This window comes from Phoca vitulina, unplaced genomic scaffold (genome assembly GCF_004348235.1).
Source record: "Phoca vitulina isolate PV1807 unplaced genomic scaffold, GSC_HSeal_1.0 scaffold5, whole genome shotgun sequence".
NCBI classification, from domain to species: domain Eukaryota; kingdom Metazoa; phylum Chordata; class Mammalia; order Carnivora; family Phocidae; genus Phoca; species Phoca vitulina.
The window spans coordinates 14,593,578-14,617,710 of NW_022589708.1; the positions used below are offsets into that span (position 1 = coordinate 14,593,578).

Genomic DNA, 24,133 nt, shown 5'->3' on the forward strand with positions numbered 1-24,133 from the left:
ATATATATATATATATATATATATATATATATATATATATATATATACCAGTAGGCTCCATGTATTGTAGACAGCTAGTTGGAAGATTTGAGAAAGAAAAGAAAAAGACTCATAATAGCGAAAGAAACAGCATCTAGTAATAAACAAGTGGATAAAGCCTATATAAGGAAGAATTTGAAACACTCCTTGTAGGTGTTCGTTCTTTTTTTTTTAAGATTTTATTTATTTGACAGAGAGAGACACAGTGAGAGAGGGAACACAAGCAGGGGGAGTGGGAGAGGGAGAAGCAGGCTTCCCGTGGAGCAGGGAGCCCGATGTGGAGCTCAATCCCAGGACCCTGGGACCATGACCCGAGCCCAAGGCAGATGCTCAACGACTGAGCCACCCAGGCGCCCCGTGGGCGTTCTTATGTTGGAAGATTACAACAAAGTCAGTTCTACGTTAATTTATAGATGTAATCAGAACCTAATAAAAATATCAAGAGTTTCTTTTTTTCTGATACTTGACGAATCTAAAAATTCATGTGAAAAAGATAGGCAAGGCATCCTAGCCAGGAATACTCTGAAACATTAAAAGAGCAGTAGGGACCTGCCCCACGTGCGCACCAGCACAGCCTGTTAGCGACCATCATGCCCTGTCACTCTTCATCTGTGGTGGCCCCCAGCTGCTCCGGCCCGGTCAGGGTCCCCGGGGCCACTGCTGCCTCACCTTCTCCATCTCTCCTCCATTTGGAGTCAGTGAAATAATTTTGACATCTCTTTGCGTTCAGAGCAAGAAATCTGAATTTAATCAGTAAAATAAATAATCATGGTGTATATGGTCATCTTGGTTAGCCGTCTCCCTCAGAGCGTGCCGGGAGAAAGACAAGGATGGTCATGGATTTTGTGTTATTAATCTTGGCTAAATGCGATCGGACTAGAAGTCCATGTTACCCACAACCACGTGGGATACGAGTGTGAGTGGTGCCTAAAAAAAAAACCCTGGAGTTCCAGCCTTAGAGGAGAGGGTGGTGGTGACTAGAAGGCCGGGAATCCTGGGGTGTCCCTTCAGTGTTCCTGAGCATGGACTGGGCACACGAACACCCTGGACGTAGGTCACTGCTGTGGCATCTCATCCATCCACACCAAAGAGTACAATTCCCGTACAACACATAAATAAAAGTTTTACATATGAAAAAGAAGTAATAGTGGTCTTTAATATGTAAAATGATGATCTGTCTTCACTCATAATAAGAAATACAGATCAGAGTTAAACTGAGACACCAGATTGTATGAATTCAAAAGTTTGATAGTGCCCTCAGTTAGCAAGTCTCTCTTTTGTGAAAGAAAACAGGGAAAACAAGATATTTATTTGTATATTTTAGTGTTTGCATAAAGGAACACCAGAAGGATGAATAAGAAACTGGGGAGAAAACCCCAATCACCTCTTTGGGCCACCAAGAGGGGCCGTGAGACCGGGTGAAAGGTGCTTGAATGAGCATGAGAATTCTTTGTGTATAGGTTTTTGTGTTTTTTTTTAAGATTTTTTATTTATTTATTTGACAGAGAGAGAGAGAGATCACAAACAGGCAGACAGGCAGGCAGAGGGAGAGGGAGAAGCAGGCTCCCTGCTGAGCACAGAGCCCGATGTGGGGCTCGATCCCAGGACCCTGGGATCATGACCTGAGCCGGAGGCAGATGCTTAACCATCTGAGCCACCCAGGCGTCCCTGTGTATAGGTTTTTATATGGTTTGACTTTGAACTCATGCAGAGATTATTCAGAAGATATGACCATGCTGAAGTTGTATAAGTGAATTTGGGTTTGGTTTTATTCAGGAGGCAACTGCTTTCACTCCAAAGTACAGCAAATTTCCCTTTGAAGTTCAGAATTGTTATTTTAATCAGATATTGGTCAGAATCTACTTTTGGTGATTTTATTTTTTTTAAAGATTTTTTTCTATTTATTTGACAGAGACACAGCGAGAGAGGGAACACAAGCAGGGGGAGTGGGAGAGGGAGAGGGAGAAGCAGGCTTCCCAAGGAGCAGGGAGCCCAGTGTGGGGCTCAGTCCCAGGGCCCTGGGATCATGACCTGAGCCGAAGGCAGACTCTTAACGACTGAGCCACCCAGGTGCCCCTACTTTTGGTGATTTTTAAATGTCAGTCCAATGTGTATATGTTATTGTTTACTGTAAGAGCTGTTTAATTCCATAACATTTTTTCATTTGGGGGAATAAAATGGAGATATGAGAGGGTAATCTGGTAACTTTTTTTTTTTTACTTCAGTAGTTGTGAAACCTATTGTTTCAATTTCATAATTATGTAATGAACCAAATGCAGGTATTTAAATACAAAATCCAAGTAAAGGATTATACCTAATCCAAATAAAAGCTCACACTTTTTCTAATTATGTGAACTAATTACTTAAAAGGTATGAAAATTTTAGAATTCTAAAGAAAATCCCTAAATTAGAATATCCTTTCCAAAAGTTCTTCTGTAGAACATTTTTTAAAAAATTTTATCTTCTCTCATCACTCATCCTGGAAAAAAACAAAACAAAAGGACATCTCCTACATTAAGATATATCTGACTTCAGATGGATGCAGTTTCAGCTTAAGGGCCTCCAGACATAGTTATAAAAAAATTTACCATTAGAAAGCTCAAACCAGTCTTCTGAGATCCACTCAGTTGGAATTTTTTTAGCTTCAGGTAATGGCCCAGCTCCATCTATTGTTAAAGGGGGATATGTTGCAATGTAGTCCCTCTTTTTTTTGAATGAAGTTCTGTTTCTCATTGGGAATTTGTTTCTGCTCAAAGCCAAAGAGCACTCCCAACTTAACTCCACTTCAAATAAAAGGTCGGTGTATATTTTTTGGACCTTAAAAATAATGTGAAATCAGCCTCAAGCTCCTATGAAGATGAAAGAGGTCATGAATTCTTATTGAAAACCTGTTCTTGGGGCACCTGGGTGGCTCAGATGGTTAAGCGTCTGCCTTTGGCTCAGGTCATGATCTCGGTCCTGGGATCAAGCCCCGCATCGGGCTCCCAGCTCAACGGGGAGTCTGCTTCTCCCTCTCCCTCTGCCTCTCCTGCTTGTGTGCGCTCTCGCTCTCTCACATAAATAAATAAAATCTTAAAAAAAAAGAAAGAAAGAAGACCTCTTCTTACCTCACCAAGAACCAAGGTGAGACCAGCAAGCTTCTATGCTGTTTCTGCGGGGCAATTTGTTTTCTAGGTCACCTTTCACTGTGAGTGTAAGACTCATTTGTGTGCATAGGATATCTCTTACGCTCCTCCCTGCCCTGAGTGGGCCCAAAGCTTCGCCTGCTGTCCTTCTGAGATCAGCCCTCTAAGCCCCAAGCTTTAGGCCACCTAGGAAGCTTGAGATTTCCTAGGTACAGGGCCTTCAGTGTTTGCTTATATCCTTGGACTCATATTCCTACTACTTCTCTGCCCTTAAATGAAGTCTTTACTTTTAAAAACTAAACCATCTATTTAGAGGACATTATTAATATTTTAATCTAGCATTTTTTAGTAGGATTTCAAGATCTCTGGTTCATCATATCGCTGGAAACTGAAGTCTTAACCTCTTGATTTGCAAAAATCTGCCTTAAATCGTACACTCTGGGTAATTTTCCTTACAGAGGAGTAAGAGGCTTACTCCTCTGAGGGGAATGAGAAAGAATTTGTCAGCAGCGGTCTCCAGTAGACTGACAGACAGTATTTCAGCAGTCAGATCCACTGAGTTCAGTTGGTTACCCTGTTGTGACGATCTTTGACCAAGGCACTGCAGCCGACATCAACATTCTGGAGGGAATTAGCGATTTAGTGTAGATCTGTGTGCTTGATGTGCTTGCTTCTTCTTTTTTTTTAAAGATTTTTTTTTTTTTTTTTTTTTATTCATGAGAGAGAGAGAGAGAGAGAGAGAGAGGCAGAGGGAGAAGCAGCCTCCCAAGGAGCAGGGAGCCCGATGTGGGACTCGATCCCAGGACCCTGAGATCATGACCTGAGCCGAAGGCAGACGCTTAACCATCTGAGCCACCCAGGCGCCCTGTGCTTGCTTCTTACTGAGATGCCTAAAATGAGTGAAGTGCTGGAGAGAGCTTGACGTAATGTGTATGAGGGTTCAGTGCAAGTTTTGGGAAAATAAGCGATGAGTTCATTAGGCGTCTGTAGATTTTGAAGTTAGAATGCAGATTTCTTAGAATAAGTGTTTGATAGAAAGGCATAGAAATAGTTAAAGATAAATCAGAGTTTCACCTATGAATCTTCTCATGTTAGAGTTTAACCTCTTGCTAGTATTCTGTATAAATCAAGTGGAAATATTTTCTGTCCTGTTACAAATTTAGTTCCTTCTCTCCTCTTTATGTAAACTGTTGTGGTGAGTGATAACATACAGAAAAATTCCCCTCTGCCAAACCTTCTCTGAATCTCTTCTTGTTAGTTGCTTCACCTGCCTTTCTAGAATAATTTATACTAACTTCTGTTAGGTCACTTACCATGTGGCATCACTGAAATGTACTGTTTTGAAGTTGTTTTTCCTTTTAAATGAATTTGCCTGCCCTAATAATAATAGTAATAAAAGCTTCACTTGTGAGTGCTGCCTGTATGACCAGACACAGATACATATCACATTTATACTTTATTACCTGTGAGATAGAAGTAAGTACTCCAATTTCCAGATGAGGAAACGGAGACATATGGAAGCAAAGTAACTTTGTCCAACTCTTCCAAGACTAAATAGCAAGACTAGGATTTAAAGTTGATATGACCCCCCCTCACCACTATCTTAATAACTATTCTGTACTGGCAAGAACATTACATTCTTTACTTTTGTCACTGCCCTAGTGCCTGGATTGGTTTCTAGCTCAAAGCAGGTGCTCAGGGAACATCTACTGAATGAAAAAAAGATGAACATTGAAACACTGCATTATGTGTTTCACCTTTATGAATTTAGAGTGATCTCCAACAGATGTTTACAAATACACCAAAGTTTTGAGTCTTGGGATATTAAAGACTAGGAGTGTGGCAACTATCAAATTCTAAGTGTGTATGCGCCTACATGCACACACACGTTGTAAGATATATTAGGTAAGTAATTGCCCTAGAATTAGAACTTTAATATATATTGCAGAATCAAAATATTCAGGTATTTGTGTGTCTAACCTATCATGAGATTTCCATCACTTAGCTTAGGGGTGGGCAGGCTACTAGCCACATATGGGCCGAATCCGGCCTGCCACCTCTTTTCATAAATACAAGTTCCCTTGGAACACAGTCATGCCCATTGGTTTACATGTTGTGTGGCTGCTTCTGTGCTACAGAACAGAGGTGAGTGGTTGCAACAGAGATGACATGGCCAGCAGAGCCTAAAATAGTTACTGTATAACTCTGTAGAAAGTTTGCCGATTCCTGGCATAGATCGTGCTGTTGTTCTATGACTTGGTTGACTATTACCCTGCTCTATTTCAAGGGTCTTCATTATAGATTTGAAATTCAGCCAGGTGATGCTTGTCTGTTCATAAATGGACTTCGTGTTGATATGAGTGCTTATGATCCTTTTAGGTAAGTATTAAATTACTAATACAAAACTGTGTATTAGTTTATATTAATATAAACTGTGATTTATATAAGGGAAAATATTGTCCTGAATTTAGTATTTGCCAAAATGCAAATAATCACTTTAAAGGTAAAGCAAAGACATGTTTTTGTGCAAAACAATTCTATTATTTTGCTAGAATACTCTCAAATGTCTTAGAATGCAGACCTGGGAGAGACCTTGGAGACATTTGCTCAGATGTGAAAACTGAAGTTTCTAAACCTTGCGCCTGTACTTGTCATATTTTTGGAAACTGTCTTTCCTTAGTAGGTCTGTCCTTTAGCAGGGAAGTTCCATGGGACTGCACTGAGCAGCCAGGGACTCTACCCTCCAGAAAGGAATTGAAAGGAACACAGGACATTTTCCCAGAAGAATGGAATTAAAGAGTTTAAAGTACTTGTATTTGTAAGAAAGGAAATTTGAAATTGTAGAATTCAGGGTGTTGTCTATTTTTGTAGGTCAAAAAAAATTATTCAAAAATGCTGTAGAGCAGGGGCACCTGGGTGGCTCATTCGGTTAAGTGTCTGCCTTTGGCTCAGGTCCAGATTTTGGGGTCCTGGGATCGAGCCCCATGTTGGTCTCCCTGCTCAGCAGGGAGCCTGCTTCTTCCTCTCCCTCTGTGCATCCCACTGCTCGTGTGTCCCCCCGCCAAATAAAATCTTTTAAAAAAAATGCTGTAGGGCAAAATTAGAAAGTCTTGTATTTGTCATGAGCATTGATCCACAAATTAGTGATGGGCCAAATAGAAGAAAAACCAAACTGAATTTATTTTACTTTTAAAGAGAAGCATAAAACTACTTTAAAAATTCGTATTTATAAGATAAATTTAGTAAACACAATACTTTAGTTCAGATATTCAATTTTAATTCAATTGAATATACTTCCATTGAACTTCAGTTGATTAAATGTTTATTTCCTTTTCTTACCAGTTTGGGAAGAGTAGGAAAATGTACAAAAGACTGAGAAATACAGTAGCCCAAATGAGGCTTTTCTCTTTATTTAGTTGGATCCTTGGGGAAAATGATAGCTAAGATACATCGGGTAAGCACTCTCCACAGCAGGAGTAAAGCGGTTGTTAGCTGCTGGCCTGCAGGCCTCAGCAGGACAGAAATTCCATCTGTGCTCAGGAATGGTGAAAACGGGTTTAAGAGAGGGAGTAAGTGGTGGGTAGATTTTGGGAAGGTTTTCCTAGCAGAACACTTTGCCCAGTTATTTAGAAAGGCTGCAGGTTATTCAGGAAATACAGCCCCCTTAGCTCCTGCAGCTGGTGGGTAGTGATCCGTGCAACTTGTGACACATTCTGTTCCTCACTGATGTGATCACGAGCTGCATCTCCTCTGAGGCCCTTCAAGGAGGACAAGAAAAGATGTGAGGATGTTTATATCTTCTGACATTTTTAGCACAAAATAAATTCCCAGAAAGAAATCAGAACATGGAGAATAAAATCAGTGTGGATCCTGGAAGAGAATGATTCAGGAAAGAGGAGAAGGAAGGAAAATGTCATGTTCCTGAGGTTATATCCTAGATCCAGAGAGAGGTCCCCTGTGACTAGTATTGCAGAATTACCCGTTTGGGGAAAGAACGGGAGTGAGGAATTATTTTACGCTTCTCTCCTACTGCCCGTCTCCCCCTGCATTGTGGGTTGTGGAGGACTGACTTTCCTACTGCCCGTCTCCCCCTGCATTGTGGGTTGTAGAGGACTGACTTTCCTACTGCCCGTCTCCCCCTGCATTGTGGGTTGTAGAGGACTGACTTTCCTACTGCCCACCTCTCCCTGCATTGTGGGTTGTGGAGGACTGATGCAGTCCTCGCCTTCGGACCCTGGAGGTAGTGGGAGGGGCCCGAGCCTCGGTGGGCCCAGCCGGTCGGCACTGGTTGGGTCAAGGCCTGGTCCAAGCCTGGCTCTCATCCCCCGGGGAGGTTAGCTGCAGAAGGCCATGGCCAGGGAGGAAGGCAGGTAGGGCTGAGTAAATTTGAGGAGGTCCATAAATGGTGTCTCACATCTCTACCTTAGAACCACTGACACATCTTTTTCTCTAAGCAATCACCTCAACCACAGATTTGAGCAGACAAACTGGTACAAAGTGGATGTTAATCATTTTGATAGCCAACCTGTTCTGCTTGAGCCGTGTCCCCACAGTATACCTACCAGAAAGAAAGACGTAACAAAGGTGTCTTGATATCCCTACTTGGGTGGTTTTTCTCTGTATCTTAATGAAGTTGTCTGGCTCAGAATCCTTTGGGGCTCTTGATTAAATATGTATTTGTAATGCATGTAACATTAAAATTCAGTATTATAAAATCAATACTAAAATTGAGTCCAGTGAATATCTGAGTGCCTACTATGCTATAGAAACGGTAGATATTGGGGGTGTAGTGGTGAAGAAGACAGAAATAAGTGGTCTAGTGGGATAACTGATAGTAAATATATAATGATAGTGCAGTAAGTTTACAAAAGATAAAGTGCAGTGCTCTGGGAGTATATAACTCCAGAGATTTAAACTAGTTCTTGGTGGAACATGGGGACAGTAGAAATGTCAGATTTCTTCAAGGAAGTGATCATTTAAGCTAACACTTAAAGGACAGATCAGGCAAAGTGGGGGGTGGGGGTTCTGCAAGCAGTGACACATTTGAGAAAATGAAAATCCACTCCTGTGGCCAGGCTGTGGAGTGAGGAGGAGCCGGAAGAAGCTGAGGTCACACAGGTGGGCAAGGGGCAGATTGTGCAACCAGGTTTCGGATTTTCACCTTTCCCCTCTAGGGCAGGAGAAGCCGGTGAAGGGCTCTGAGCAAATCTAAAGATAGTAACTATTTAAAAGAGAAGCATGATAAATTATATTGTTTCAAACTCCAGAGATATAAGGAGTTTTCCTGATAAACAGACCTAGCACATTTAAAGAACCCTTTTTTTTAATTGGTAGCCAAAATTCAAGATTTGAAAAGAGCAAGGAAGAAACATGCTTATTGAGGGCAACTGTGCGCCCAGTAGGGAATTAATTTAATCTTAATGCCTTATAAAGTGATTATCACCATTCTCTTTTTTAGACAGGGAAATGAAGACTCAAATGTCACACAAAGATAGGGACACAGCTGGCAAATAGTAGCAGGATTTAAAATCTCATGCTCTTTCCAGTGTACCCTGTAACTCGATCTGGTCTTTCTATTGGTGGTTTTCCTTGGAGACTAGATTGAGATTACAAAGATGGTAGATACAAAAGCTATGGGGACTATTAAAGTTCTGTTGCCCCAAAAAAGTGTCTGATCAGTAAGCATCATAAAATTTTAAAAATGGAGAAAACATTGGCAATGCAGTCCACAATTCTTATTTTACAAATAAGAGAATTTAGACTAAAGGGGTTAAGAACTTCAAGAAGCCACACATGAAGTAGCTAAATCTTATTATTAGAAGGGTGATTTGTGGTATCTAAGCTAGTGCTCTCTCTACCACACTCATCCTCTAATAGATTGGAGGGGAGGCTAAAAAGCGTGCTTTGTAAAGCAGTGGTCAGAACTGCTTAGGATACAGATGTTCAGAGGTAAGTCCTCCAGGCCAACTTGAAATACTTAAAAAAAAAAAAAAAAACTGCTTTTGTAAGAGTTCAGATATTAGATCTTTACTTTTTAAATATAGATCTCTAGGGGCACCTGGGTAGCTCAGTCAGTTAAGCATCTGCCTTGGGCTCAGGTCATGATCCCAGGGTCTTGGGATCGAGCCCACGTGATTCTCCCTTTCCTCCCCGCTCCTACTCTCTTGCTATCTCTGTTGCTATCTCTGTCTCTCTCCCTCTCAAATAAATAAAATCTTTTTTTTTTTTTTAGGATTTATTTATTCATTTGATAGAGCTCAAGCAAGGGGAGTTGCAGACAGAGGGAAAGGGAGATGAGCCGAAGGCAGATGCTTAACTGACTGAGTCACCCACGTGCCCCTAAATAAAGTAAAATCTTTAAAAATAAAAATAAGTGTAGATCTCTATAGACCTCCCTGAGAATGGTATTCTAAAATCCATATATTGCTTTACTCTGATTCTGTTCATTTCTGAAAAGCAAAGTGATTTCCATGATTGGATTTTTTTAAGGAAGCAGTTAGGTTAAATATTATAAATATGAATTTTAACACTTGGTTTCAAAAAGTAATAAAGTTCTTCCTTGCCTGGTAAAGTTTTACCTTTTCAAACATAAGCACACTTTACCACAATCGGTAAAGCCTTATCTTCACAGCTACAGGGAGGCACTGTGTTCCCACAACTTTCATATCCCCGTTCTGTGCACCAGCTGCGGGACGTGGGCGGGAGACCACCTGTCTGGGCCTCACCTGCACCACGTGGGACTTCCTGAGGGGTTGGGAGAGGCGCTCTGTTTGGAAAGAACGTGGCACTTACCTGGCACATGTGGGAGCTTGATCAGTAGGTGTTTAAAGACTCAAACTGCCCAGACTTTTTGCCAGTAGGGTTATTTATTGATGTTGTTATTTTTTAGCAGTAATATTTTCTGTCATGTTTAAGAGCTCTCAGAGTATTATATATATGATTAGAAATTTTTATATGTATTTCAAACAGATGTGAACTTTCATGCTTTAATGGCTCTTTTTCTGTGCTAAAATTTTATATTTTAGGTCCTATTTGAGCTTCCCTTGTTTTAATAGTAGATTTACCAAAATAGTGACCTAGGATATTTTTCCGTTCATTTTTGGCTCACTCAGGGGTGAGCATATCTTCACTTCTTTGCTAAAGAATGTAATAAATATACCTTGTTGCCTTACCTTTTAAATAACAAGATTTTATCACCACACACAAAAAAGTCAACATGAGTTTACCCTAGGTAACTAATTAGAACTCCTTGTCTTGTTTGTTAATGAGTTTAATAATATTTTTTCCTGCTGTTAATAAAAATACCAATAAAAATACCAATTCATTTCTAATGCTTTAAGAAAGCTATAAACTTTAAAGGTTTTTTTTTTTTTAATTTGGCGAATCAAAATAAAACTTATTTTTTTTCTTTAAAAGTCTTTTGGATATGCTGAAACTAGAAGGAAAAATGATGAATGGCCTCCGCAATCTTGGGATCAACAAAGAAGATATTAGCAAATTTTTAAAATTAAACTCACATGTTTTGGACCATACCTATGCATTAGATATTAGGCATTCTTCTGTAATGGTAAGTGCTCATGTAATTCCTTGTTTTTAAAACCTTTAGATTTAAGACTTAATATAAAATCAAATATTGGCAGGCTTTCAAATAAATTTAAGCATTTTGAAAGAGGATGCCGAACTCAGAAGAAAAGTAAAAATACGGACTCATCCCCCTCTCATTCTCATATCTTTTCTCCCCCTCTTCCTGTTCTCTGCATTTCCTCTCAAGAGCTCACTCCTTCAGGATCCTTTCCAGCTTTAAAAAAACAAACAAACACGAACAACCAAGTAACCCCATGAACAACAGCAACAAAACATCAAATAATTAAAATCTGAGGAATGTAAGAATACAACCTACCATCGTGAGAACCTTGCCTGGCCAGCTTACAGGGGCCTCCAAGCGTTCTGGTCTATGCTACCACCTGCGGAAACTGGGAGTCTGCTCACCTCACCCCTGCTTGCAGCGAGGGTGCCGTCCCATCCTCAGTGTGGCCTGTGAGGCTGTCAGTGGCCTTCTCCCTCCTTTCATTTCTTAGACTGTGAAGTACTCCTCTCACCACTTTCCCTTCTCTCTTTTGCCAGGGAAGCAATGTTTCCCCTCTCTATCCAGTCAACTCCCACTCTTTCTTCAGGCTTTGCTCCAAACAGTACTTCCTGAGAGAAGCTGACCTCAACTACCCAGATTAGAAGATGTTTTCATATAGGCATTGTATTGAGGAGCCCCAGGATCAGCCTCAGGCTCAGTGATATGCTAAAGAGACTCAGGAAGCCTCACAGTTGTTAGACCCTTGGTTACAATCTATTAGAGCAGCAGAGGGAGAGAGAGCAGGAGGCAAAGGCCAGAGGAAACCAGGCGGGAGTTTCCAAGAAGCTGCTCCTCATGGAGTCGTAGACAACATGCTTGATTTCATGTGTGACAATCCGTGCCGGGCTAGCCTGACCCGGGAGTTCAGGGTTCGAAAAGCGGTCTGTCATATGGGAATGTAATGTCTGTGTGACTGATCTCAGTCACTGAAGCTCCAGACCCTCCGAGGAAAAGCGGGTATTCATCCTCATGTTCGCAGAAACTCCATACAAACCTCTACAGCATGCAGCAGGACCCTCAGCCTGGGAGGAACTGTATCAGAACATTTCAAGAGTGAGTTCTCAGAAGCCAACCTAGAGAACCTTTGTCACAGAAACAGGCCCTTCTAGGGAAGGTGCAAGGTGTGAGCAGGCTGGCCCTCCGAGTTAACCCTTTCTGCCCCTCCACATACACACACGTGTGTGTTTGTATATATACATATTTATTATGTTACAGAACTACCAGTCCTTCCGTATACTTTGCACAGTGAATTATTATAATTTTATAATTTTGTCCTATGATTCTTTGATGTCTTTGTTTCTTACTAGACTATATAAACTTCTTGAAAGTAGGAATTTTATCCATTTTTTTCTCACCATTATGTCCTTGGTTTTAGTAGGTACTCAATAAACATAAGTATTCTTTGAACAAATAAGTAAATATCTCAAACAAACATAAAACATAATTTGTAACAATGAAACTCTGAGAACATTCTCATTACAGCACAATCAATATAAATATGTCCATATCACCATTATGATTTAACAGTGTAAAAAAGTATAACTATTAGAAATGAGAAAATAAAAGTATTATGTGACAGATTATATAACTAAAACTCCTCCAAAACAGCATTTTAATTAATAAGACCTTAGTAAAATGGGTTTGAAGTGACAGTAAGCAGGTCAAAAGCTTTATTTCCAAAAACCATTTGGAAAACACGGTGATTTATTCATAATAACATAAAAATTCAGATACCTTGATAATATCTTTACTACGTAATAATCTTAATAACCAATAATAAAAACTACAGCTTAACTGAGGAAATGCAGAAGGATAGAAGGACGCCTGGACAGAGTATTAATTGGCGCAGACTTGGAAGCAGCCGTGGCTGTGACGTCCTTCCCGCGTTTATAGATTTTGATCTAAGTAATTTCCCTGGAAAGTACCATCAAGAAATAGTAGGAAATGGAGAAAAGTATTTATTCCCAAAGATATGATCATTGCTGCATATTCTTAAAGCCAAATAGAAATGAGTTAAGTATATAACAGAAATATTGTAAATTGTATATCCATGTGCTTGGGTATATTATTCAGACATTAGAATCATGCTTATAATCATGCCTCAGCAACCAGCAACAATGACTGTGCTCTCATGTTAAGTAAGAAACACAGACTTACATGATACTATCATGGGTAAAGATGGACAGAAGATCCAGAGGAAATAAAGTGTTGTTATTAATGGGTGATGTGGTTTAATAGGTACTTGTGGGTTTTTTTTTTTTTTTTCATGCTCTTCTGTAAATTCCAAATTTTTAGCAATGGGTATGTATGACTTACATGATCAGAAAAAAAAAAATGGGAAAAAAACCTCTCTGACCATCCTGCTAATCGTCTCATGTAAAAATTTAAGGGATTTTCTTGGAAATGTTCAGTTATTACAGTTACTTTTGTCCTACCCAACCAGCCTTCCCACCTACAAATTTGGTCCTCCCTCCAAGAATCACAGAAAGATAACAGCACCAAAGAAATGCTGTATATTCCCTGAGGGATAAAGACCTTAGACTCAGGGCAAGTTACATAAGTTCTGAATTAGTTACCATTGTATTTTCTAGAGCACTAAGTGCCTTGTTATAAATGTTTATCCTTACTGTGTTTTCCTGCTCTTTAGACCATCTTCTCTCATTGGCTGGATTTTACTTTGACTTGGATACCTTTAAGCTCAGTTAACAAACGTGTTCTCTAAAAATGTTTTATCAGAAAAAGGAATGACCATGTTAGTAATCTTAATACTTTGGGACGTTTATTTTAAGCCTTTATGCTTTTAAACATTTGTAGAAGAGCACTGGGAGCATGGGCCACGGTAAGGAAAGGAGGGCCGTAAGTTTCAAGACTACACTGAAGAAGAAAGGCATCTATAAGGAAACTTTGCAGCTCCATTCATAAAGTAACACCCTGGTCCCCCCAGGTTGGCAGAGGCCCGTCAGCACCAGGGAGGAGCAGCCCTGCTGCTGTCCCCATTGCCCACGCCCGGTCCACTTCCCCACTGCTCTGCTGTGAGGGCTCGGACTCTGGCCCAGCTCTTGGGCGCCTAAGGAGGCGTTCTTCTCCATTCCCGCTAAGAGTGTCGGGAAGTAATTTTTTATTGAGGTAAAAAATATATAAGATACGCTCTTTTAACCTTTTTAAGTGTATGACTTGGTGGCATTAAGTACATACACAATGTCATAAAATCATCACCATGATCCATTTTTCCAGAACCTTTTTCATCATTCCAAACAGAAACTCTGTACCCATCAAGCAGTAACTCCCCACTCCCTTCTCTCAAGCTCCCTGGTAACCTCGGTTCTACTTTCTGTCCCTATGAATTTGCCTTTTCTAAGTGCCTCATAAAAGTGGAATGTTTGTCCATTTCAGCCTGGTGTATTTCATTAGGCTTACTGCTGTCAAGGTTCATCCATGTTGTAGCATGTATCAGAATTTTATTACTTTTTAAGACTAAATAATAACTTAATTTTTAAAATATTTTTTTGCATACTATTAAGAGCAGTTTTGTGTCTTAATTAAATGCTTTTACTTTTCCACTTGGAAAGTGTCTGCTTTCAGTAGATAATTATTTGTGACACTTTATTCTGTAGATTCCTTTAAAAAAAATTAACTGACACAGGGCACCTGGGTGGCTCAGTCGGTTGAGCATCCTATTCTTGATATCAGCTCAGGTCTTGATCTCAGGGTCGTGAGTTCAAGGCCGGTGTTGGGCCCCACACTGGGCATGGAGCCTACTTGAAAAAAATAAAATTAACTGCACAAAATGCAGAGCCCTGAGTTCTGAGCACTCTTTTCACCTTGGTCTGTTAGAGCAGCAAAATTAATTCACACTTAAGCTTGATTTTTGCTTCATAGCATTTGCTACCACCCAATATGATATGCATTTATTATGCATTTATTTGTTTATGTATACTCTTCTTCCAGTGGAATGTAAGCTCCACAAAAACCAGGACTTTGTTAAATATCTTCAACATCCATCAGGTCCTATCACATAGGAAGCACTCAGAAAATCTGTTGGATATCTTAATGCTAAAACAGAGCTATTCAAGAATGAAAGCAATACTTTGCTTTTAATTCTTTTTCACCCCCTGGATCTGTCCCTCCACTTTTTGTCTTTACAGAGAAAGTTGAGTCACTGAATTACATTACTTCTGACCTCTGTATTTATACCCTTCCCAAAAACAAACCTTGGCAGTTTATTTCTTAAAAGTTGCTTAACAGTTGAGTAAAAACTCAAGAGAGTCATTGGGTATTCTCCCATCCCTGGTTAACCATTCTAGGTTTCTCTGTCCCAGATATCAGAAGACACAATTTAAATTTTATATAGTTTTATTTCCTGTTTTTAGCCTTGCCATGGAACCTCAGGTTTCACTAGTATTTCATTTAAGTCAGTAAAAACAGCCATATGATTATATGTTTGGCTCCTTTGGATTGTAATTCCTTTTCAGTCCACAGTGGTGGGGGCTTTGGTCATATTCCACCTAAATTACCCCTGCCCCTAGTTGCAGTTTTCTGTTTTCTATCCTGTGATGTTCATGCTCTAGTCATATTCCTGAGGTGCTTATGATCATTTTAATTTCCTTTTCCTTAAAGTTCCCAAGTCATCCTAGCCATTTGTTATTCTCTCAAAACAGTTCTAATTCTTCATCTTTGTCACCAAGATGACAGTGATAAGATTCAAAACTAGTAAACACCAACCAGCACAGGCAGAGGAAATGAATTCTTTATCCAGGTTAAGGATGTAACTTGCTATTGACAGTGAGCCCCACAATCTATAACAGCAATTTCCCGTCCAAGCCCCATAATGATGTAAATCAGCTCACCACAGATACTGGGTTTATCCCTGGACTCACAATTTGGTTCCATTGATCTATATCTTCCCCTTATGCAAACACCACACTATTTGATTACTGTAGCTTTGGAGTAAGTTTTGAAATTTGGAATTTTGAGTCCTCCAACTTTTTTCTTTTTCAAGATTATCTTGGCAGTCCTAGGACCCTTGCCTTTCGTTATGAATTGCATCATCAGCTTGTCTGTTTCTGGAAAAAAGACAGTTGGAATTTTTATTGAAATTTCATTGAATACATAGATAATTTAAGGAATATCGCTATTTTAATATATTAAGTCTTCTGATCCATGAATATGGGATGTCTTTCCATTTATTCAGATCTTCTTTATTATCTTTCAATGATGTAGCTTTTGTAGCTTTCAGTATACAAGTCTCATACTTGTTAAACCTCTTTCTAAGTATTTTATCCTTCCTGATGCTATTGTAAATAGAATTGTTTTTCTTATGTTTATTTTAGGATTTTTCAGTGCCTCTGAATTTTTTGTTGAAAACTAGGCATTTCGAATATTACAGTATGGCACTTCTGAAAGTCAGATTCTTACCTTCCCTGGGTTTATTGTTGCTGTTTGCTGTTGTTTTGATTACTTGTTTAGTGACTTCTCTGAACTAATTTTGTAAAGCCTGTGTTCTTTCTTATGTGTGGCCACAGAAGTCTCTGTTACATTCCCCTAGTCATCTATTCAGTATGAGACACAGATTTACTTAAATGCCTGGACCCCAAAAGCTTCCCAGCCTTGCATAGGGGCTGTGTGTGTGTGTGGCAGATGGAGAGGGAGCAGCCCACGTCGGACCCTCAGCCAGGCAGCTTGCATCCCCCTTAGCCTTCACTTGTCGCTTGCACAGAGCTTCAGAGTAAACCAGAGGAGGGAACTTGGGGCTTCTCAGTCTTCCCTGGGCTTGTGCACGGCCTTTTAGAATCCCAAGAATATGTCAGAACTTCTCAAAGCCCTGTTTCCCAGAACCTCTCATTCCCCAACCTTTCCTCACTAGGTTTTGGTTGCTCTGCTTTCGTCCCAACTGTTTTCTACTGCTGCAGGCAGGAGCGACTAAAACATTTGCCCGTAATTGTTTTCCACAAAATGGGGTAGCAGCTCTAACACTGTTATGAGTTAGGCAGGATAAAGACAAGCCTTTTTAGTGGGTTTTCTAGGGAGTCACCAGACAGTTCAAACAAAAACTAAAATTCTTTCAGAATGAGGTCCATTCTGTTTTCTCCAATATTGATAGTGGAATTCAGGCTGTCCTTTTCAAGGCTACTGATAAGCTTGGGAGCACGAGGTGGGACTAGGATAAGTTTCACACCACATATCTCACAGTTCTGACTGAGATTCAGCCCTTTTTCTTGAATAAATGCTCTCAAGTTTGCTGTAAGCTTTTGGTTAGTTTTCATAGTTCTTAAAATGTTGAGTTCCCCCCAATATTCTAATTTCTTACTGCTTTTGTGTCAGGGTGGAGTTTTGAAATTCCTTACTCAGCCATTTTAGCTGATGTCACTCCCTAGAGAAAACCCAAAAGATGTAAATTTCAAGTCTTTTAAGTTCTTCACTTCTCTCAGAAATTCATCCTCTAACACCATGACCCATCTTGTGTCCATTTGCTAACCTATTGTAGCTCCTTGGACAGTGAGGAAATCGTCTTATAAGTTCTAATCTATTAATGACAGTATCTTTTATTCAGTATCTTGGTAGTCCAGTAGATACAAAGGCCAGAGTTATGGCCAACAAAACTAATGGCCATATATCATTGGAATATCAGTGCCAGTTCTGCAAGCAGCTTTGTGAGGCCACTCTTCCAGTTATTGTTGCTGCTTCTATAAATTTACTTGAGAGTAAAAAATGGGCAGTTCAGTCTCTGGGCCTATGCAAAGCGATTTCAGTCTTCTCTCTGAAGTCATTGCCTCTGACGTGGTTAAACACTCCCCAAAACCTCATGTCTGGACCATTGTAGAGGCCACCTGATTTCTTGGGCACCACTGGTCTCCTCTCTCCTCTCCTCTGGGACTTTCAGCGGCACTTGCTAGACCGCGTGCCTGTGTCATTCATCTCTCTCACCCTTCATTTTGATTTTGCATTATTTCTTTTCTCTGTGCACTTTAGTTAATATACATTCTATTGCTCTGTCATCCAGTTGACTAATCACGGTCTTCCTCCATGTCCAGTCTGCAGTTAAATCTTCTTTAGAAGTTCTTACAGTTCTTAATTACAGAGTTTTAAAATCTAGAATATCCCTTTAGCTCTTCGTGTGATGGATTTTTAGTTATCTTAACATTTTCCATCTATTTTTTCTTTTTAAAATATATATATTAATCGTAGTTATTTTAAAGTCCTTGTCTAAGTCCCTTTGTATTGTCTGGTATTTCTCTTTCATTTTAATATTTGGTCCCTTTTTTTTTTTTTTTTTGCATGGCAGTTTTTGATAGGAGCCCGAAATTGCCTTTGTAAAGTTACAGAAGCAAACGCTTGTCAGGTTTGCTGCGGCAGCCTGAGTACCAGACCTCACCTGGCTCTGTCGAGGCATGTTTCTGGGCTTTGTGGGAGCTCTTCCACTTTGTGTCTTACTCCTGGGAGCTAGCCCTGTCAGTTTCTCAAAGTACAGTGTTTGCCAAAGTCTTAACACTTCGGACTTCAACTTCTGTCTCCTTACTGTGTAGTGATTTTGTTTTGTTTTGTTTTGTGTTTTGTTTTTTGTTTTTTTGGGGTTTTTTGGTGGTGTTGGGGCCAGGATGTTGCCATGGGTGCGTGCAGGTTCCTGGTCAGCAAGTGAGAGGAATTTGTAGAGAGACGGGACTGTCTGGTTTCTTTCCTGCACTTTCCCCCTCTCCTGCATTTCCCTGCCCCTTTAACTCCTAACATTTAGGCAACCCTAATTTTGACTCCTGTCTTTCCAGCCCAATATGACTGTCACTTGCTGTTTGAATGAGTTATTCCAAGCTGCAGTTTGGAAAATGTCCCTGGGGACGGAATTGAGGTGAACATGGAGCTTGTCTCCTGGGCTTCCTGCCCTCAAGGATTGTCACGCCTTCACTCTTGATCATTGGTTGACCCTACTCCATGCGTCTGAACAGCGGTTTACATGTTTTCCCCAGTTCTTAGCATTCTTTCAGGCAGGCGGCTTATTCTAGTATAAACCGTTAGCTCTTGATCAGAATCAGACATCCAAGGTGTCATGTTTTATTTTCCTTATGTCTAAGGGTTAAAATTTGAGAAGGGAGGTGGAGGACCTGACTGCCTCCTATACTGCTGATAATTAAGATAAACACTTTATCTCTGTCAAGTGGTTTATGGAGAGTAATTTTTATAATATTTTTGATATGAAAAACATGAATAGAAGAAGTCAGTTCTGGGAGGAGGGTCAGGCTTAATCTAAAAGACCATGGGAATATAAAATTGTTGCACATAATATATTTCTTAATTTAAAGAATATTCAACTGGCTTCTTATATTTAATCAGAAATATAGAAATCTTTGTGTATTTTTACTTTGAAAGAGTGAAAACTGGCTTTGAAAATGCCTTAAGTGGAGCGCCCGGGTGGCTCAGTCAGTTGAGCGTCTGCCTTCGGCTCAGGTCATGATCCCGGGGTCCTGGGATCGAGCCCCGCATCAGGCTCCCTGCTCAGCGGGAAGCCTGCTTCTCCCTCTCCCTCTGCCTGTAACTCTGCCTGCTTGTGCTCTCTCTCTATCTCTCTGTCAAATAAATAAATAAAATCTTAAAAAAAAAAAATGACTTAAGTATTAGCTTAATATAGCGTTCACAGATTTTTGGATTCTTCTCTAGTGGATTAATGACCTAGAAAATGATGAGTTGTATGTCACATGGCCTGCAAGTTGCCAGGAGCTTCTGAAGCCTGTGTTCCCTGGAACTATACCTTTCGTAAGGCGTAATTTTCATAATTTGGTGAGTTTTATATGACATTTTGTATACATCTTTTATAAAGGTAACAGCATTCTTTTTGGACTAGCCTGTTCTTGGTGAATAGACATCTGTGTAATACGGAGGGAAATACTTGGCCTGACGCAGCAAGCTTGAGGTGGCACTGGCCGGAGAGACCTCCAGAGCCAGCGATGCCACAAAGCTGCCTCTTCTTATTTAGATGTGCTTTTATAGTTCCGATGTGAAATTGATGAGTTACGTTCACATTTTCTGAAAGGAATTTGATTGAACTTTTTTCCTTCTGTGTTCTAAAGAACTAATTAAAGATTAAAGTTTAGTACATTTCAGGGGAAAATTCGTGGATATCACTTTATCATCTATGTGTATGAATTCACTATTATAATATTAAATAACCTGATACAACTGTGAAATGTGCAGAAAACACTTAGCTGGGGCTTTATTTTTTCTCCACAAAGAAAGTGAATATGTTATTTCCTACAGCAGTGTAGAGTAAGCAGTTATATTAATGCTATTTTTTTTCAAAATTCAATTACTGTCTTTTTAAAAAAAATACAGAAAATCCAATGCACATTTAGAATAAGGTATTTCACTTGTTACTTAAAAAGTTTACTTTGTGTTGTGCTTCCAAAAAAAAGGATGAGTGATCTGATATTAAATTCCAGGTATTATTCAGATGTGCAGCTTTTAGAAATCCTTCATTACCTATGAAATTCTTTCTTATATAGAATTCTTTAGAATTGCTGGAAATTTCTTTTAAAAAAGATTGCACCTTGAATTTCATACTTTTAGTGACAGAAACTAAACTAAACTTGAATTTCATGAAAATTCCAAAATGTTAAAATAGTGATTATAAACTATCTACTTTCTTTTAGGTTCTGTTTATTGATCCTGCTCAAGAATATACCTTGGATTTTATAAAACTTGCTGAACTTTTCTATTATCATAAAATTCCTCTTAGGTAATTGTCAATTTATAACATTAAACAGTCAGCTAAAGGAAATCCAGTGATGTTCATGTTGTACCATAGAGTATTGCACGGAGTATTCATGTGGAATTCAAAGCAGTGGTGGGTGGTCTTTAGCACCTGACACAACATGGTTGTGCTGTGAAACATCATTTACCTTTATGGTAGACTCTGTTAGTCAAAGCTGCTTAGTAATCTCGTTAACCCTGTTCATTTCCTGAGAGAATGATCTGATCACTTTGGGTGCTTAAAGATGGATCCATTTCCCTGAGGGTGTGTTAAGAGTATACTTTCCCTTTATTTTTCTGGAAAAACATGGTCATTTGATAATATCACCACCAGAGAGAGTTTGACAGTTTGGAGGAATCCATTAGATAGACGGATGTTGGTGACTAGACATTACAAATCAAACCATTTCAAATATAATACTCCCTCTTCCCCCCCCTATTAACACATTCTATCCATCTAGATGTTATAGTCTAGTAATATTGAAAAATCGTGTTGGTTGTGATTCAAGGGGTAGTTGTGACATTCCTTATTCACCTTCTTTTCCCAGAATTGGTTTTGTGTTCATTGTTAACACAGATGATGAAGTTGATGGAGCAGATGACGTTGGCGTTGCTCTTTGGCGAGCTTTCAAGTATATTGCAGAAGAAAGTGATGTATCAGAAGCGTTTATTTCCATAGTACAAGTGAGTGCACTAGGTATAATTTCTTTAGACTGTACAGTGGGTTTTTCTGCATTATTACTATAATTATCATTTATTATTTTTATCTTTCAAAGTTTATAAAAAACAATCATGGGGATTAATACAGACGATGAATTTGATTCTTGCAACTCCCAGTTGAAATACATAATGTTGTCCCCACTTTATAAATTAGGCAGCTGACACTCTGCCAAAATAGATGAATTTGCTTGAGTTCCTCCAGCTGCTAATAGAATTTAAATTGTATATATAAGTTTAGAGGAAAACATACTCAGAGAAAATGATGAGTCAGGGAAGAATTCCTGAACCAGGTCTTGAAAAAATCATGAATAAAAAAGATTACTGCAAACTTAAATATTCTAAATGACAAGGTATGCAGACCCTTCCTAGAGAATTTCAAAGGAGAAGGAGATCACTTCATGACAGCAAATTAGGTGGAAATAGCAGGATGGGTACTGAATTTGACAAAGAGATTGTATAAAAAAAAGTTAGAAATTGGCAAGAACTTAAAGAACAATAAGAAATGGGAAGATTATCTCATAATTGAGGTTTTGAAACTATCATGGCCCATTGTGGAAACAGATGTATTAAAGAGCTGTATTATTATTAAGAAAGTCAGACCATAGGTTAAAAACTAGCTTTTGGGGCTCCTGGGTGGCTCAGTCGGTTAAGCGACTGCCTTCGGCTCAGGTCATGATTCCAGGGTCCTGGGATCGAGTCCCCCATCGGGCTCCCTGCTCCGCGGGAAGCCTGCTTCTCCCTCTCCCACTCTCCCTGCTTGTGTTCCCTCTCTCTCTGTGTCTCTCTCTGTCAAATAAATTAATTAAAAAAATCTTAAAAAAACAAAACTACCTTTTGTTCATTTTAAAATTCATTGGTCTTTTCGCTTTCACCCACTATTATAACAAGGAATGGTTCTTCAAAGTGAGAGTGTGAAATTACAAAAGCCGTGTGTACTCCCTGCCCTGCTTCCATAGTTCCTGGGAAAACCACTGAATACCTCATGAACTCAGTGTCCTGCCGCGCAGAAACTACCAGAGCCTCAGTGACTTGGGGATACACTTTGTTCTGTAAAATAGTGCTGTGGATTACGTGTCAATTTTGTATCTCAGGCTATTACTTTTATTAACTGATTGGTGTAAGAATTTATAAGGGACTTAGACTGACATAGCTTTTATTGAAGTCTGGCCACCTTATTGTGAAAGGATCAGTATGATAGTCAAAACTAAGAAACTTGAAGACCTTTTGAAATTCTCCTTACCTAAGTTATCTTAATTCTCTCTATTGACTCTCTATTCTGGAAGCGCTTTGTATCAGACATAAATTTGCATGTGAATTCATATTTCGCAATCACTGGCCTTTTGAATTATCTACTGTGATGTTCAGCATAATACTGTAATATCTTGGAAGACCAAATTATACTTGAAACCATAGGTTTTCATACAACGCAGCATGAAAGTATTAAATATGTGCTATAGCCTACAAGTTGTACTAAGCAATTAGAGGAAAAAGAGGGAAAAATGTGTGAGGAAGGAATATTTATAGCATGCTAGAATCCACCAGGGTCTGAAGTGTGCAAATGTTGGTGGTTATTCAGACTATGTATGCTTCAACCCTAAAATTTTTGTAACCCATAGAAAACCAAAACATGATTGAGCTAACATCCTATTGGGAATGTATTGTATTGTATCCTTCAGATGACTTAGCTTCACTAATTTAGAATAATTTGAGCAAAATCTAGTCTTTTAGTAAAATATGTGAATTATGAAATCTCTTTAATATTTTTTCATTACTTTCAATGAGCAAATTATTTTATCTAAGTTAGGTAATTTGAAAATACGGTATCAGGAGAAAGAAGAATGTAGAAGGTCAAAATTATATGAAAATTTTTGACATGTGATGGAGAATTATGATAGAATAAGTACAGTATTTATATGGTAAAACAATCAGACTATGTATCTCAGCTCTTCAGAGTGGCTATGCAAATTTACTAATTTAATTTTCTCTTCCTACCTTGCAAGATTAAGATTAAAAAAAAAGTTGGGTGCCTGGGTAGCTCAGTCATTAAACATCTGCCTTCAGCTCAGGTCATGATCCCAGGGTCCTGGGATCGAGCCCCACTTCAGGCTCCCTGTTCAGCGGGGGGGCCTGCTTCTCCCTCTCTACTCCCCCTGCTTGTGTTCCCTCTCTCGCTGTCTCTCTCTCTCTGTCAAATAAATAAATAAAATCTTTAAAAAAAAAAAGATTTTAAAAAATGTATGTTATGTACTTGATGAATATTTGTTGAATGCATGTTTGAGAATGCAGAAGTACTTTAAGCCTTCAACATTTGTTTATGATGGGGTAATTGACAACAGATTAACCATCTCACAGTAAGCAAGTATAAAACTGGACAAAATACATGAAAGAAGTCGGTTTTCAGAAGTTGAACAAGAGCTAACACAAACTATTATCCTTGCAAAAAGATTGAAATAAAAATATTCACAGGTAGAGATGGAGAGAATTCTTGCTGCGTCAAAAGAAATACTAAAGGAAATCCTTCAGGCTAAGAGGAAGCAACACCACATGGTAACTCACATTCACAGGAAGAAATGAAATGGTAGCTGTAAATAAAATGTAAATATATGGGTACATACAAAAGGCTATAAGAATGTATTCTGTTGCATTTAAATTGCACAATTTGAAGAAAAATTTTAACATAGATATAATACATATGACAATAATTGTACAAAGGAACAGAGGATTAAAATAGATCTATTTTGGAACTTAAAATTCGATATTTTGTCAACATAAAGTTAGGATTAGGAGGGAGTAGATTGTAGTAAATTGGCACAACTGGGTATCCACAAGCAAAATGATGAAACTGGATCTCTATCTTATACCATACACAAAGGTCAACTCAAAATGG

The 24,133-nt window shown here is 39.1% G+C and overlaps 1 protein-coding gene across 5 annotated transcripts in view; it reads left to right on the forward strand.

Moving 5' to 3' along the window:
• The window catches only part of UGGT2 (UDP-glucose glycoprotein glucosyltransferase 2), a 176,900-nt gene that overhangs the window by 65,156 nt on the left and 87,611 nt on the right, over positions 1-24,133 (forward strand). For 4 of the 5 annotated variants that reach the window (XM_032402739.1, XM_032402741.1, XM_032402743.1 and 1 more), the window contains 5 exons: positions 5,452-5,543; positions 10,581-10,731; positions 19,438-19,557; positions 20,427-20,512; positions 21,075-21,210. The exons of the other annotated variant lie outside the window; for it this stretch is intronic. In XM_032402739.1, coding sequence (XP_032258630.1) covers positions 5,452-5,543; positions 10,581-10,731; positions 19,438-19,557; positions 20,427-20,512; positions 21,075-21,210 — 585 coding nt within the window. The remainder of the gene's footprint in view (positions 1-5,451; positions 5,544-10,580; positions 10,732-19,437; positions 19,558-20,426; positions 20,513-21,074; positions 21,211-24,133) is intronic. 5 annotated transcript variants of the gene reach the window in all.